At 37.7% G+C, this 16,519-nt stretch overlaps 1 protein-coding gene and 1 long non-coding RNA gene across 2 annotated transcripts; one reads left to right on the top strand and one right to left on the bottom strand.

Moving 5' to 3' along the window:
- Window positions 1-3,214: 3,214 nt before the first annotated feature.
- Window positions 3,215-4,364, bottom strand: LOC122093197. Its single transcript, XM_042663477.1, has one exon. The coding sequence runs from the start codon at window positions 4,144-4,146 to the stop codon at window positions 3,475-3,477; it is 672 nt and encodes a 223-aa protein (XP_042519411.1). The 5' UTR covers window positions 4,147-4,364; the 3' UTR covers window positions 3,215-3,474.
- Window positions 4,365-10,471: 6,107 nt separating this feature from the next.
- On the top strand, window positions 10,472-11,039 carry LOC122093446. Its single transcript, XR_006144448.1, has 3 exons — window positions 10,472-10,528; window positions 10,782-10,822; window positions 10,904-11,039. It is a non-coding gene; the product is annotated as an uncharacterized LOC122093446 (long non-coding RNA).
- Window positions 11,040-16,519: the final 5,480 nt, after the last annotated feature.

The raw sequence follows: 16,519 nt of genomic DNA, 5'->3' as shown, positions 1-16,519 counted from the left end.
TATATATATACAAAAGGTCTGGTTTTGTATGGTTGTGTATGTATACAATCCTTGTTTCAGGCTTTTTTTTTCTTCCTAGTAAAGGTGTAGAAATGGTATCACAAATTCTCTCTCTTCTCCCTCATGTACACAATCGTGGATATACATGTTGAGGATTGATGTCTTGTGTTCTATGATTTGGATTGTTGGTCGTCTCCAAATGGCTGTTAAAATTAAAATCTGTTGAGAGTGCTTAACTTTGAGAAAAAAAATTTAGGTTCAAATGGGGAGTAATTTGAGAAATTGTATCTTTTCGCTTTCCCTTTAAATTAATAGCACTGAGGGTAATTAGGGTTATGGGGAATTCTTTGTAAACAGAGAAGCTTGAGGTAGATAGCTAGATTGTAACCTTATTCTCCATTGCTAGTGAAGACACTCTCATCACACTATAGACATAGGCATCTTATCAAACCACGTTTAACCTTGTGTAATGATTATTTGAGTGTTTTTTCTTTTTCTTTTGTTGTGGTTTCTACATCATGCATAGGTTTTAGCTCTTACAATACACGGCTGTGCACAAAACCTTTAACCATGTTAGAAGGTACAACTTTGAGACATGGCTTCAGCAGAATGGCTTCTTTTGTGCTAGGAAATGCAGAAAAGCCATGAAGGATATCCAACTTCTACATGCATGAGATTGATGCAGCTAATTTACCTAACTATAAGAATCAAGGCTCAAGAAAACCGGGGAGTTCAGGACCCATTGTTTCATGTGGTCCTTCTTAAGAGATTAATGAGACCAAAAATCAATAAATTTTCATCAGACATTAATGTAAAGTGGGCCATTATACTTCAGTTACTATATGGATGCTTATATTGAAATTCAAATTGAAAATTTCCATGAGAAATGGTTTCTCCAGCTGTGGTATGGTAGTACCAAATCAGTTGGAAGAGAGAGAAGGAAGTCTTGGATGATATGGGGACATGAAATGAATAATAATGCATAAGTCAGAACCTAACACAAGTTGCTAAGTAATGGGACCTATGTCCAATTTAATGGTTCATATAGGAGGACCCAAGAGGCCATCTTTAGTCAAGTTATAGTCTTGTAGTACACACTTTTTTGCCTTACAAAGAGGGGAACAAAATCCCCTTTTGGTTGTTTGGGAAAAGATTAACTATGTGATCATGTGGAATATTTCTTATTAAAGAAAAAAAAGAAACAAAGAAAATATATTCAGATAGGAATCTTCAAAAGGAATGGTGATTTCCACTCCTTTTTTCTTTGGTTCAGTGGAGGATTCTGTTTGGAAAACTATTGTCCACAAAACAATAGTAAAATGAAATATTTAACAGTAAAATATATTGCCGACGAGTGGAATCTCAATTTAATAATAATAATAATAATAATAATAATAATAATAATAATAATAATAATAATAATTGAAGCTTTAAATATAAAAATTAACTTACAAGAAAATTTTTAATCTGTTTTTGGTTAGGAATTTAAATTTTATTTTTTATTAAATAAAAAACTATATTAAGAGAAGAAGAAAAGAATAATACAATAGCCAAGCAAACTAGCCAAGACGAGAACCCCAATAAAAAAAGAAAAACCAATCAACAAAAAGAACAAAATAAAATTTCCCAGTCTGATAATCGTAGATAATATGGGGATCGAGAACCTATGTTTCTTATTTTTATTTATTTATTATCATTTATATTATTTGATGGGTATTTTAATTTGAGGTTGGGAATTTGGGAATTGGGACTAATTCTTCATAAATACAGTTGAGAAGAATCAAGAATATTGATATATTGTTGATTTATACCTTAAGAACAGCCAAAAATTTACACCATTATGTTTTATAGTATGTGGATTGAATTTCTTCTTACAGTGAATGAAAAGGAAGGAGAAACTAGGAGCGATTAGTAGACAAATTAGAAGTGATTACCATTTTTTTTTTTTTTAAAGGTTCAACAAAAAATAACTTAGTAGAAGGGATGGATAATATAACTTGGAATAAGAAATTAAAGTGTTTTTTTTTTTCCAAGGAGGGAGTTAAAAAAATAATCCTATTATTATTATTATTATTTATTATTATTATTATTATTATTATTATGTGGAGGAGGACCTTGGGGGTTTTGTTTTCCAGTGATACAAACAAAATAATTGAAGAAAACAAAAGCATCCATCAGTGTCAAAAAGAAAGAATCAACAGAGTGATGACAACAGCAATGGGCCCTTCTCTTCTATATGGGTCTGAATTGAAAATCCTCCTAGAATTCCATCCATCCATCTACTCCTCCTTTGCTTTCTTCTTCTTCTTCTTCTTCTTCTTCTTCTTCTTCTTCATGGATTTCTCTTACTTAAATATGTTTATAGATAAACCATGAAATAACCCTATTTGTTGAACCAAAGACCACTCCTCCACAGTCTCTCTCTCTCTCTCTCTCTCTCTCTCTCTCTCTCACACACACACACACACACACACACACTCACAGAGCTAGAAGAGGCTGTCCTTTTCCTTGAAAAAGGTAAACCAAAGACGGCACTCACCCAACCATCTACATGTTGTTTAGTTTTCAATCATTTCCTTTTCCTCTAAACTTCATTTTCTTTCATTTCATCTCTCTGTCTCTCTCTCTCTCTTTTCTTTGTTGTTCTTCCTTTCAGATCCATTGCACCATCTCCATATCTCTGATGAGGACCTGAAAGTGAAAGAGAGTATTGAGTTCATGCATGAGAGACTCTTTGAGCAGCCATCTTAATTAAGATCAATCTCCCTTCCCCACTCCGGTTTTTGGAGGTTTTATGGAGTGGGGCCTCTTTATATCTATATAAACAAACCCAGATATTGGTTTCTCTCCACGTCTCTGTCCTTCACCAGATATGAGCTAAAGGGCTAAGGGTCCCTAAGCTTGGATTCTCCCCAAAAGCTCATGAAGTAGTACAAACAAGATCATTCACCACTACCATGAGGACCATTTTGTTTTTCTGCAAGAATATAAGAAACCAAAACTTTAACTCAGTATTGTTTGTCCTTCTCTTACATCTCCAAGAACCCTAGTTAACCCCCTTACTGCTCTTCCAATTACTCTCATGGGTTCATTTGAAAAAAAAAAAAAATCCAAAGAGAAGTGCCAAGTCCTTATAAGTCTCCAATTCGATATAAGATAATTGCTTTCGCGAGAAACTCCAACAATCTTATACTATTTTACTACTACACTACACTCAGTAAACAAGAATTGCTTAACATTTCCATGGATTAATCATTTAAATACAATTTCCCGTTTAAACTCTAGAGAGAGAGAGAGGCTCAAACGTTGCAGAGTGATTTTGGTTCACCCATCGGAATCATTGCCCAAGAACAAAAATTAAATAGTACTAGTAATTACCCAGAAACTAACAAAAGCTTCCCCAATCAATATTTGAATTTTTCATAGCTCACGCAGTCTTCCGTCCTTCTGTACTATTTCAAGAACTGAAATCGGTCAACCATAGAACCCGGTTTGACTCCAAACCGCATCTCGAACCCGGCTCATATCCCGGCCCTTAAGGGTTCGACCCACACCTTCCAAAACCGATGTGGCAGTCATCTTACGTGTCCTCGCATACTCCCGAGCCAAATACTCGTGTGGTGGAATCCTCTCCGTTGACTCGCCATCCTCAAACTCGTACTCGTCCGAGTCATGCATCGATTCCACCGAATCAACCCTTAGTATCTTAGGCCAATCCGGCACGTTCACCGGAGCCGACGTCGCCATATGATTATTCCGGTGTCCACTACTCCCTACGCTTTCCTGCCCTCGGAATTGATGCACGATCCTTGACCCTTGTGGCTTACCATTCCCGACGGAATCGTCGACAAAAGCCATCGATAATCCACCAGCACCACCACTCCTCCGGCGATTCCGGGTAGTCCCATGGTTGCTCCACCCGTTTCCGGTGGTGGCCATAGATGGTGATGGATGTCTCGTATGCATATGATCATCTAAGTCCATATTGTCCATGTCATCCACCATGGACCATACATCTTCTTCCACCAGCTCTGATATATCCCTGGTGCCGTTAACACCATCACCACCACCACCACCACCATAGCCAAAGCTCCCTAGTAGTCGATCCTGACGAGTACTCAACCCGAGTTTTCGACCCTTCGCCATTAACTTATATAATTCGCCAGATTTAAAGAACCCGTCTTCTATTATATCATTTTGTGGCTTTCCGGTGGCCGGAGTTGGGTATTTTCCGATGACCCACGTCGGAATTCTATGCCACTAAGGTACTAAACCTTAGAGGCCTAGAAGCTTCCTCCTCCTCCTCCTCCTCCTCCTTAGCTTATAGCAATAAAAATTAAAAGGGCTTTAGCCTCTGAACTTGGGATCCTATATGAAGCTGATCAATGGAACCCAAGTAGGTTTTATATAGTATTTTCAGAAGCTTTGGTTTCTGAATTTCATTTTAATTTCCATTTCATTTTCATTACATTTCATTAGAGTTCTCCAATCAAATTGGAGATATAAGAAATAGTGCGACAAGAAAGGAAGAAGCTGTAATTTCCATTTTCATTTCAATTACTTGGGCTTTCAGAAGTTGGGCCCCCACCCCCTTCACCAGATGGGCCCCTTTTCTCTCTCTTGTTTTGGCAAGTACTCAAATGCTTCCACCCAATCAGATTCTAGACTCCACGTGGGTACGTGAGGCTATACTTAACCCTACCTACTCCGACCTTTCATGTCAAGACACGTGTGTCCTCTATGTCCCCACTAACTTGTCCTAAAATGATGACACGTGGTTGACTAGTGACCGGTTATTTCTTGAAATATATTCGAAGTCTCCTAATACATGCTGACGAGAGTATCAATAGTACTTGTATTATATTTTTGATAGCAAGACTATTAGCATTAGGGGGAATAAATAGAAGGAGAGGATTTCCCATGCAGCCAGTGTGAAGAATCTCTCATACTACACTAATCATGATATGGGAAATAATTTTGTCGATTTGACAAGGATGCCAAACTCGAAATTTGGATTTGGATCAAGTTCATTTGATTTGATCAACTAGAATGAATTGGTTTTCGTAATTTTAGAAACCACTTTAGGATCAACTGTTTCCGATCAATCAAAATATTGAGATTGGCCAATGCCAATCTTATCTCAATTCTTGAAACCTTGCAATAGGGAGTCAGTCTAATTAGGGGGGGAAGATTGTTAATGTGAAACTCACATGGTCAGGATGTAAGATGAGATTGGTTGAGGCTAATCATGATTCTCCTTGATCTAGTTTGGGCCAATCTTGTACAAAAATACCTTATATACCTAAAATATGTCGATAATGAAAGCCAATGCAAATAGATCCAAATAAATTTCAATCCATATTGAAATCGATCAAGTCCAATGAAGATCAAAATCAATTGAGACTAATCTAGATCCTAATTCTGAATTTTTAAACCTTGATTAAGAGGATGCGAGAAATCATTCCCACGCTATCTGTCTATTTTTTTTCTTTTTTTAAATAAAATAAGATTTTGATGACTTTTTTTCTTAGGTTGAAACTTGAAAGGTTTGATTAGTTGACGTAATTGATTGTTGTGGAGAAAGAGGTGATGGGTTTGTACAATAAAGCTTCATATAGATAAGAGTAAACTAATTAAAAATTAATTAATTAAATAAAAATTTTAAGCATAATTATTATTGAAAAGCTTAATGGTGATGGGCACATTGAACGGTAGAGAAGGGGGTTAAGAGGTGGGGTCCACAGGAAGGCCGGTTGTCGTTTGTGGGCCATAAACAACAAAAAATTTTAAAAGAGGTTATCATCATTTCACGATCTTAGATAACTATCAGAGACCCTCCTGGGCCTGGGCTGGTGGGTCCGGGTTCTGATATAGAGAGATAAAATACCTTTTAGCCAAAACAATGACTGAAAGAAATGGGTTGGGTTATGCCCATTTTGGTGATTAGTTACATAGAAAGTGCTCACTCATTCACCGAGACAAAATCACAAACATATGGACTCCTATCTGCTGGGACAGTCGGTGGATGTGGACCCAAACCCAACCGTGGCCCGACTATTACCAGACTTGACTCGGGCCCACTCGACCGCGACATCAGACCCGATTCTCACCACTCTTGAACGTAATCGTTGTCGCTTAATTAAAAAGTGAATTGTTATTGTCACAAGGTTTGTTATTTATCCAAACTTCTTAAGGGTTCTATTCTGCCATCTGGATGGATGAAGTGTCAAAATTCAGAGTATATTTCAATCAAAACCTTTTTCTTGTATTAGCACACATATGTGTATTAGGGGTGAAATTAATAGGATTGGTTTGGGATGGGTCTCTTAAACCCCAGTCCAACCCTAAGACCCCAAAACTCAACGCATGCCTAATCCAACCTGCACGGTTCATGCCTAATCCTAACCTTAATTGACACTGATTGGGCCTAGTATTGCCAGTTTGTCCCAAATTGGCCCTGATTTTTTCCAAGGTTGGGTTAACCCTAAGTAGTCAAGGTTAGAGTTGCATTGGGTAAGTATATCGAATATTGGAAGCAATTATGAAATTTTGTAATTGATGAAGTAAGAAACTTCTGTCTATGAGACCAGATTTCATTATTCTGAATAAAATGATAAGATGACAACCTTAAATTATATTATATAAATCAAGGTTACACTCAAGGCCGGGTTGGGTTGGTCTTAGGCTTCAACCCAAACCCGACCCGGTCCAACCCTAACCTAGTGCCAGTGTTTTTTAACCATGACCTGCCCTTAAGGTCAAAAATCTTAGCTCATGCTATGGCCATAGGGGCCAAACTTACACCCCTACTCTGTATATTCATGCATGTGTACCAATATTTTAGACAATATTGTACACTCTAATGAATGGATGGGTAAGATTTGTGTTTTGATTTCCGAAAAACGTATCTTTAATTGTTACATGGATAACTATATAATTAATACTAGATGGATGTGAGGAAACATGTATTAGGTAGTTATGTATCCGCCTTTATCCCTAAGTTAGTTGGAAGGGAAATGATGTTAACACAAAATTAGAATGAAAATTACCCAACTCTGATAACCTAATAATAATTTGAGGGACCATGTCGGTTCCCCATTTTTTGAGCTCATGTTTCACCAATTTTCCAATAAAGAAAGGTAAGTAAGGCTGTGTGGCTGGAAAAAGAAAATGATTGTTAACATAAAATTAAGATGGAATTATTTTAAATATTATCACTAATGATTGTCATTAATTCTATAATATTCTTAATTTTTTTATTAAGTTATATTTATTTTTGTAACAAAACAAGAAAATGAAAATTATATATAAAAAAATATAATGGAGAGGTTCCCTAAAAGGTAGCATGGCCCCTACACTAGCGTCATTTCTCCTGCATGCTCTTTCCATTTGGGGAGGGACCTAGCTACCAATGGACATGCACTCAACAAACTCACTCAGATAACTACGGTAAGAAACAATCTACCTAGTCATGATATAATGGTATGTGCTATAATTACAAATTCATCCAAAACCATTACAAGTTGAGCTGTGGGAATGTTACATAGTGGGGAAATGCATTTACTAATAATTGACTATTTAATCACAGGAAAACACTACTGAAGGAGAAGCCAGGGCTTTCATGTTTGGAGCGGAACAAAAAAAAAGGCAAGGGTGGATTCCGAATGAGATATGGACTAATTCAGTGATAGTTCAAAATCTAATTTTTTATCTTGACAATATTTTTGTGCCCCTAACTGTGGCACCTCTTTTTTTGAATGTATATAAATTCGTCAAAAATGTGACATGTAAACTCGAACCTACCTCAAAACGATCACTTATTATGCCTCTATAGCCGAAGCAATAATGACAAACTTCCAATCACATTTTGTAAACCCCGAAAAGTGTTGTAATGACTCTTTCCTCTAATCTAATTTCTTTTCTTTTCTCTTCTATTTAAAAAAAAAAACTCACTCAAGTCTCTCAACCTAGTAGATCTCCCAATTGGAACCCTCGAGTGAGAGTTCAAAGAAAGAGCAAAAGGTTGGAAGTGGGCTACCCTCCATATCTCAATTCTCAAGAGCCTAAGTTTGGGCTGTGATTCTAAAGAGGTGTATAGGGTACCAGTCCCTGGCATCTGATCTTCATTAACATGCCCATGTTATAGGGGGATTTATGTTGCTTGGTAATTCTAATTAGCTAAACTTGTCACCCATGAAATTTAGTCCAATCCTGAATTGAAGTGAACTCCAACATATCTGATTTTACATATAGATAGACAACCAAAGAGAATAACAAAATGACGTTGAGATCTGATACTTATATTAGAGGGTCTAACCGAAAATCTAAATTCTTACAAAGTTAAGAATCCCACGTTTTTTTCACAATGATAATATTGAATAATATGATTGACGTTGATTTGCTCTGTAGTAGTCTGTGTACTATGTGCCAGACCATCAATTCAATCCTGTTGATGACCTGAACCTGAAGATGGGATCTTTACAAGTTACAACTTACAACCACCTCTCCTCGTCATGCTCAGGGGAGGCAGAAGCAGCTGATGCTATCTAATTACTTTTAGTTACTACCATGGCTGGGGTGGGTTGTGGTGGGTTTCAATCAATGATCAGAGAGGACCAACTACCCTTGTCTATATATGAAGAGGAATAGTAATGACAGCCCAAACTACTATTTCATGTTTTCATCATCCATGAAAGATCTATCTCTCATTGAGTAGCTTTCATCATCATTTCTCATGGGAGTGTGGATCAGTGGTGTGAAAGACATAAAAGATCTTCTTGGTTGGTTTCAGAATCAGAATCTCACCTGCGACTCTGCCCACAACCCTCCAAATCTAATTGCAGAGAAAGAACAATAAAAGCAAAATATCAAAACCCCACAATTGTTTTACCATGTGGTTCCAAGTTCTATGATTTCAAGTAGCTTCTTTTTAAGTTTTAATACTATCCTTATAGGTTATCCTCAAATGGGTTTGTTTGTTTATTCTACTGTACTGCAACTATTATTTTAATGGTGGGTTATAATTTATTTAGATCAATGACTTGTTTGAGAGCTTCATTTGATTCATTAAATGGTCTGTGATAATGGGATCCAGCAGGAGATGCAAGCCTAGGTCCTAGAGTGGCCCCTGGCTAGTTTCTGGCCACTAGCTAAGCTAGCTATTGAAATATGAAACCAGCTTGTACAGCACTGGCATATAAAATTCTATATATATATATATATATGCATTAAATTGTTATAAAAATTTATGTAACAAATGGTGTATCTTTTCAAATAAATCTGAAGAAGATTGGAGAAGGATCTCAATAATTTAAAACTTACTTGTACTGTTCACAAACATGTATTGTATATTTATCTTGCAAATTTTTGCTGTATTTCTTATTTATAAATTGCTAAAAGCTTTCTTGAACAGCACATTCCCCTATAAAACCATGGATGGACCACTAATTTATGCTTCAGGAAGAGATATGGTAATTACTTCTGTTGGATATTTAAGGAATGATTTGGATTTATCTTGTAACAAATTTTAGGGTTAGGGAATCCTACCAATTTAGCATCCCCACGTTGGACGTGAAAATTTCCAACATGTACGAGGCAGCTGGGTTTTTTCACACTCAAATATTTCTGGGGCATGGGATGAGGAATGCTAGACTGGCAGCATGCTTTTTGCTTAAACTCAATTATATAAATTCTCATATATGTTATAAGAAGAAAAAATTAATTCTTATGTTTTAGTATCTTCTCTTTTATTTTTGGACTTTGATTTCTTTTTAATAAATTCTCAAAATTTTGACTAAATTTTGAAACTTTAATTTGCCACTTGACCAACTTCGTTTAGATCAAAACTTGACATGTGAGAAGACGAGGGTGTTAACCAATTAGTTTAGTTTAATTTTCAACCAAGCTGAATCAATTTTGGTCTAGCCAGACTAGGCCAAAAAAAAAAAAGGCAGTTACTCAGTGCACAAAGGCTTCCCGCATTTAAGCAGGGTTCTAGGAGGGTATATTGGTAGACAACTTTACCCCCTTTGCAGAAAGGCTGATTCCCAGGACTCGAACCCACACCACTGTGCAGGCAGAAAGAGCCCTTTGCCATTGCTCCAAGCAACGAGCCCCTTAGACTAGGCCAAGTGGAAGACAAACATGTTAGGTGAAGTTTGGTTTTGGTTTGGTTTGATTTGATTTTTATCGGTTTTTCTTAATGGGTTCTTATTAGCCCAATATCGAATTTGGTCAGTTATGGTTTTCCATATATGAAGAAAATGAAAAACTGAATTTATCAATTTGTTGTTGGGTTTGGTATGGTCACCATTTTGATCGGATCATTGGTGGTCCGGTCTGGTTTCTGTCACTTTTTAAAACCTAAACCTAAGACGACCAGTAAGCCTTCAATCTCGGTTCGGTTTCTCGAGTCACGGTTTATTGGGTTCGTATAAAAGCCATGGATTCAACTGGAGTTCATTTCCACATTTTCCTGCGATTCTGACGGTGAAGTCCGACCGAGGTTCAGCGACGGGTGAAGCAACAGGTAAATCTGCGATTCTGCGATTCTTCTTCTTCTTCTGCTTCCTCTGCTTCCTCTGCTTTCTCGTCTTTGTCTTCTTCCGCTCATCTTCTTCTTCTTCCTCTTCTTCTTCCTCTTCCTCTTCCTCTTCCTCTTCGTCTTCGTCTTCGTTTTCTTCTTCTTCTTCTTCTTCTTATTTTTCTTCTTTCTTCCTTCTCTTTTTCTTCTTCATTTTTTGTGTTTAGGGTTTCTCACATTTACCCTCTGTCCATGACAGCTCGCATCTGAGAAGAACACCTAAAACCGAGTTGATTGAAGGTGAGATTCCCCTCTTCTTTGTATTCTTAGGCTACATTTGTGTTTTATTAGGATTATTGAAGTTCGGTTTCTATTTTTCAGGTTGTAAACTTCATATCTAGGGTTTACCCTATTTCCAAATCAGACGATCGACTCCAAGGTTTGAAAAACTAGAATCGAAGCTTGATTTAAGGTTAGATTTCGATGCTTATGTGATTTTTTTCTTCTTCGTATGCGTGTTCTTACTGTAATGGAAATTCGGTTTCAGTTTTTTCTTCTTCTTCTTCTTCTTCTATGGTGAAACAGTATATGATGATTCATATGTTCCTGCTCTTCATTTCTGTCTCTGGAGAAGCATATTTGAAGGATCAGATATTTATTTAAAAAGGGGGTTCAATGGAACCATTGATTCAGAGTCTCATAAAGGAGAGGAAATACCCCTTTGTGTAATGGTTTTCCATACTGTGCCAGTGGATGCTTTTTTTCCTCTATGTTACTACTTTTTTTGTTCTTCCTCTTTCTTTGTTATGTTCAGTGTTAGTTCCAGCAGGGCTTGTTTGGTGACATTAGGTTATGGGAGACAACATGCCCAGCGTGATTGCCTCTCTTCCCACCCCATGGAAAAGAATCCCCTATCTATCTCTCCCCGTCCAGCCAGCTAGGGGTGTCAACCGGTCGGGCCGGTTCGGTTTTGGTCGGGCTTAATCGGGCTTGAAGACTTTCAAAGGCTACACCGTGTCCGCCCATTTAACTAATCGGGCTTAGTTATTGAGGGCATGGTACACTTTATATTCGGTCGGTCGGTGTCGGGTTATAATCGGGCCACCTTAATCGGGCTTTAGTCGGGCCTTAACCGGGCTAGGNTTTCTTAATGGGTTCTTATTAGCCCAATATCGAATTTGGTCAGTTATGGTTTTCCATATATGAAGAAAATGAAAAACTGAATTTATCAATTTGTTGTTGGGTTTGGTGTGGTCACCATTTTGATCGGATCATTGGTGGTCCGGTCTGGTTTCTGTCACTTTTTAAAACCTAAACCTAAGACGACCAGTAAGCCTTCAATCTCGGTTCGGGTTTTCCTAGTCTGTTTTTGTTGGTCCAACCAATTTAAGATGGAAATTGACACCCCTAAAAAGAGGACATTAGGATCTACATGTCCTGAAAATATATATTCCACCATTAAACCTATCATGTGGCAGAAAGGAAACCTCTTCCCATATTTTAGAACTGTCAATATAGATGAAACTTTACTCTAAGACCTACTTTATCTTGTGCCCATTTTTACAAACCCTGCGTAGAATGGGATCCTATAAATGGCCTTGGGGGGTTGTCTCCATTATTGCTAACTAGGGTTTTCTATAGAGATGTGTGGTTGGTGCTGCAACCCACATAAAGATTGGATTCAGAACAGGAAGCACTTTGAGCTTGAACCAAGACATATTGGCTGATGGGTCCGGGTCTTGATTTATTTAGACCCACGAATATCTCCACTTCTCTGAACAGGAATCGGGTCTTTTCTTGATTCCCTGATTGTGGATAGCCAGTCCAATTAATCCATGACCCAATCACTAGTAAAAAAAGAGATCCCATTCCACTCACAGGAGAGAGAAAGGTCAACTTTAGATCAGATACCCATTAGCTGATGGGCCCCATAAACATGAACCACCTCCACTAGTTTTGATTGGATTCTGTGATTAGGTGGGACCTACCATCTTCTTATGGGTCTGTCTGCAATTACTCTCATCAGGCCCACATCCTAGCACAACTGATACCTTGGTGGGCCAGGCTATTTTACTATCACTACCACTTCAACTTTATTTTGATCCATTTGGGCTTTAGGTCCAGTGATCAGATAAGATCCAAGGTAATGGGTTTAATCTTAATTGGTTACATGGATATGTTTGACCCTAATCCTGTTATTTTCAGTTACAGTGACAGTTACAATGACCATTTAACACACTGTCCCCTTTACAAAGACTAGAGACCACATAGACATATCGGATATGATTTTGGGTTAAGTGGCTCCTCCCACTTGGTATTGTACTTGACCAATGATTTCATGTGGTAGGGGCCGGGCCGGGCCGGGCCGGCCGGGCCCGGTCCTGGAACCAGGATGCGCCAGGGTCTGTTTCTTTTCCCTGTTGGGTGGTGGTTCTGAAGTTGGAATCAATCAAGCAATTATGTCTATGAACAGTGAGACCATTACATCGTGTTTGTAACTGATTGAATGATTCAATAGAGTTGGCTTTTCCTTTTCACTTGGCTCAGCTCAGCTTTTGAATGGGATATTTGTACCATCATGGTTTCATACTTTCATCCTTACAATTATTTCTCTATTATTCACTTTGCCATCAGTAATACTTTTTTTTTTTTTTCTGAGTTAGATAGGCAAAAGTTTTTTATCATCAGCCAAAGCACAGAGATTCATTTTGACGCTACGATTGGACGCCTGCAATGATTGTGTTTCTCATCTTTAACTCTAGTCCTCTACTAATGAAGAACTGAAATACCCTTTTTGAGTTCATTTGAAGGGTCAAATCTCATCGGTGAAGGAAATTTGAGTCATATGGTGAAAATGGAAAAGAGACCCGACCGTTAAACCTTTTATAAACAAAATCTAGGTCAAACCCCTATCTAGTTCAATACCTAGATCCAGTATTAAAACTAGGGCATTTGCAGAGCTCAGGAAATAGGGGTGGAAATATACATGAGTTAGGTGAACCCAGTTTCATCTTTTTTTGAGTTGGCCTTGGCTTTTGGGTTAGCTTATCTTTTTTTTTGGTGGGATTTTATGGTTTAGCTTGGGTGTTTTAAACCTGAAACCAAACCCTTTTAATATAAAAAAGAAGGGAATCAATTGAACTGGTTGATCAGTATTACCTATACAAGACCTATCACTGTCATGGGCATTATAAATGGATAAAATCTGGAAACCCACTTACGCCCAACCCAACCAAAGGACACCCAAATGGCTTGGATTCTTTTCAGCAAATATTGCAGCTTGGATTATATTTTGTTTGGGGCTTGAAAACAGTTAATCTGTAAGCATAGACAAGCCCATCCCGTTTGTTTATGGGCTTACCACAAGCTGAACGTGACTACACAATACGGCAGGAGTTTAGCATGAAACTCTCACATGCCCAAGAGTCATAACTCAAAAAATGGAAAAAGAGAGAGAGAAAGGGAGAGAGAGATTAGGAGACATTGGACTGCTTTACTCATCACATTCCATACTACAAAGTTATTTTTTTGGGGTAATTCTGAAGTAACATCTTCACAATTTTATTTTTAATGAAGATCTATCTTCAGTTGTGTTTGATGTGTTTTCTCGGAATATATTCTGGTATGCACCCTATTCTAAACCATGTGCTATGGCTCGAATCCGTAGTCAATCTTATTTCCGATAGGAGTAGTTGACAATTGAATCCCATTTTTCCCATTATTTTCGTATCCATAATAGTGCAAAAAGAAGGATTGGCTCCGAAAAAAGGGTGTCTTCCATAATGGAATTTGATAAGTGAGATTTCGAGTATAGCATCATCCTTCGCTGGAATTGAAATATTTGCGAGATTCGAATTTTCGGGAGAAAGAGATTTCGCTAACGAAAAAGCTTTTAACGCTGCCAAATACCCCCTTTTTTCCAAATATTTTTACGAATACGCTTTTTTGACATAGCATTTCTTTGACACCGCCATTCAAAAATAAGGCTTTTTGGGGTCGATATCAGCAATGCAATTCATCTAACAAAAAACCTTAAAATCAGGTTTCATAATGCATTCTAACTAGACCCAACAATTTTTAAGAGAATGAATATCAAACACAATCTTAATGTGACGAAAAATAAGTTCTCACAAGAATGTATAAAAGTAACTATTTTCTCTTTTGTTTTCGCTATTTTCAGAGCAAGAGTTCATTGAAGCAAAAAAGTTGAAATTGTAAATAGTACTTCCACTTGATCCCTCTATCAAATGGCGGTAAGCTTTTTTTTTTAAGTGTGTAACACCGGAGAGGTCTTTTATAATCCTATATCAGTCATATGGGGTGCTAATCCTACATCTGTTACCAAAAGAAATTTAATGTGAATTGATATGGTCTCGGGTTTCTTCACCTTATAAGGCTCTTTATGGACTTGAGTACTCTTAGGGGGCGTTTGGTTCGATTTATCCATCGGACCAGATCCCAGGGAATCAGTTTCCCATTAAATTTAAACCGTTTGGTTCATTTTTGTGAAAAATCGATTCAGAGTCATGGTGGCCAATAGAATCAGGGATTTCAACTAAAATCCATGATTCATCCGGATTAACCTCAATAGGTTAATCCGGAATCGAGTCACGGTTTATTGGGTTCGTATAAAAACCATGGATTCAACTGGAGTTCATTTCCACGGTTTCCTGCGATTCTGACGGTGAAGTCCGACCGAGGTTCAGCGACGGGTGAAGCAACAGGTAAATCTGCGATTCTGCGATTCTTCTTCTTCTTCTTCTTCTTCTTATTCCTCTTCTTCTTCTTCTTCTTCCTCTGCTTTCTCGTCTTCGTCTTCTTCCGCTCATCTTCTTCTTCTTCCTCTTCTTCTTCCTCTTCCTCTTCCTCTTCCTCTTCGTCTTCGTCTTCGTTTTCTTCTTCTTCTTCTTCTTCTTCTTATTTTTCTTCTTTCTTCCTTCTCTTTTTCTTCTTCTTTTTTTGTGTTTAGGGTTTCTCACATTTACCCTCTGTCCATGACAGATGCTCGCATATGAGAAGAACACCTAAAACCGAGTTGATTGAAGGTGAGATTCCCCTCTTCTTTGTATTCTTCTTTGTATTCTTGGGCTACATTTGTGTTTTATTAGGATTATTGAAGTTCGGTTTCTATTTTTCAAGTTGTAAACTTCATATCTAGGGTTTACCCTATTTCCAAATCAGACGATCGACTCCAAGGTTTGAAGAACTAGAATCGAAGCTTGATTTAAGGTTAGATTTCGATGCTTATATGATTTTTTTCTTCTTCGTATGCGTGTTCTTACTGTAATGGAAATTCGGTTTCAGTTTTTTCTTCTTCTTCTTCTTCTTCTATGGTGAAACAGTATATGATGATTCATATGTTTCCTGCTCTTCATTTCTGTCTCTGGAGAAGCATATTTGAAGGATCAAATATTTCTTTAAAAAGGGGGTTCAATGGAACCATCGATTCAGAGTCTCATAAAGGAGAGGAAATACCCCTTTGTGTAATGGTTTTCCATACTGTGCCAGTGGATGCTTTTTTTCCTCTATGTTACTACTTTTTTGGTTCTTCCTCTTTCTTTGTTATGTTCAATGTTAGTTCCAGCAGGGCTTGTTTGGTGACATTAGGTTATGGGAGACAGCATGCCCAGCGTGATTGTCTCTCTTCCCACCCCATGGAAAAGAATATGCCCAGCGTGATTGTCTCTCTTCCCACCCCATGGAAAAGAATCCCCTATCTCTCCCCGTCCAGCCAGCCCATTGGCCAGTCTCATGCAAGTGAGTGGGCGGCGTGCACCAATGGGGAGCGTTTGCGGAGAGAGACACATGTCTGGACAGTCTGGCAGAATGTCCAGCCTTCTCATATAAACTTTATAACATATTTAGTTGTTTTCATATTTTTCATGATGGAATATCTCATAGTTGGCAAATTTGGATTGAAAAATTACATGGGCTGGAATTTATTTGGCACAGTTTTTTTTTTTTAATATATATTTTCATAATTATGGAAAAAAAAAA

Source organism: Macadamia integrifolia, chromosome 11 (genome assembly GCF_013358625.1).
Source record: "Macadamia integrifolia cultivar HAES 741 chromosome 11, SCU_Mint_v3, whole genome shotgun sequence".
NCBI lineage: Eukaryota > Viridiplantae > Streptophyta > Magnoliopsida > Proteales > Proteaceae > Macadamia > Macadamia integrifolia.
This window is presented reverse-complemented; position numbering and strand designations above follow the sequence as displayed.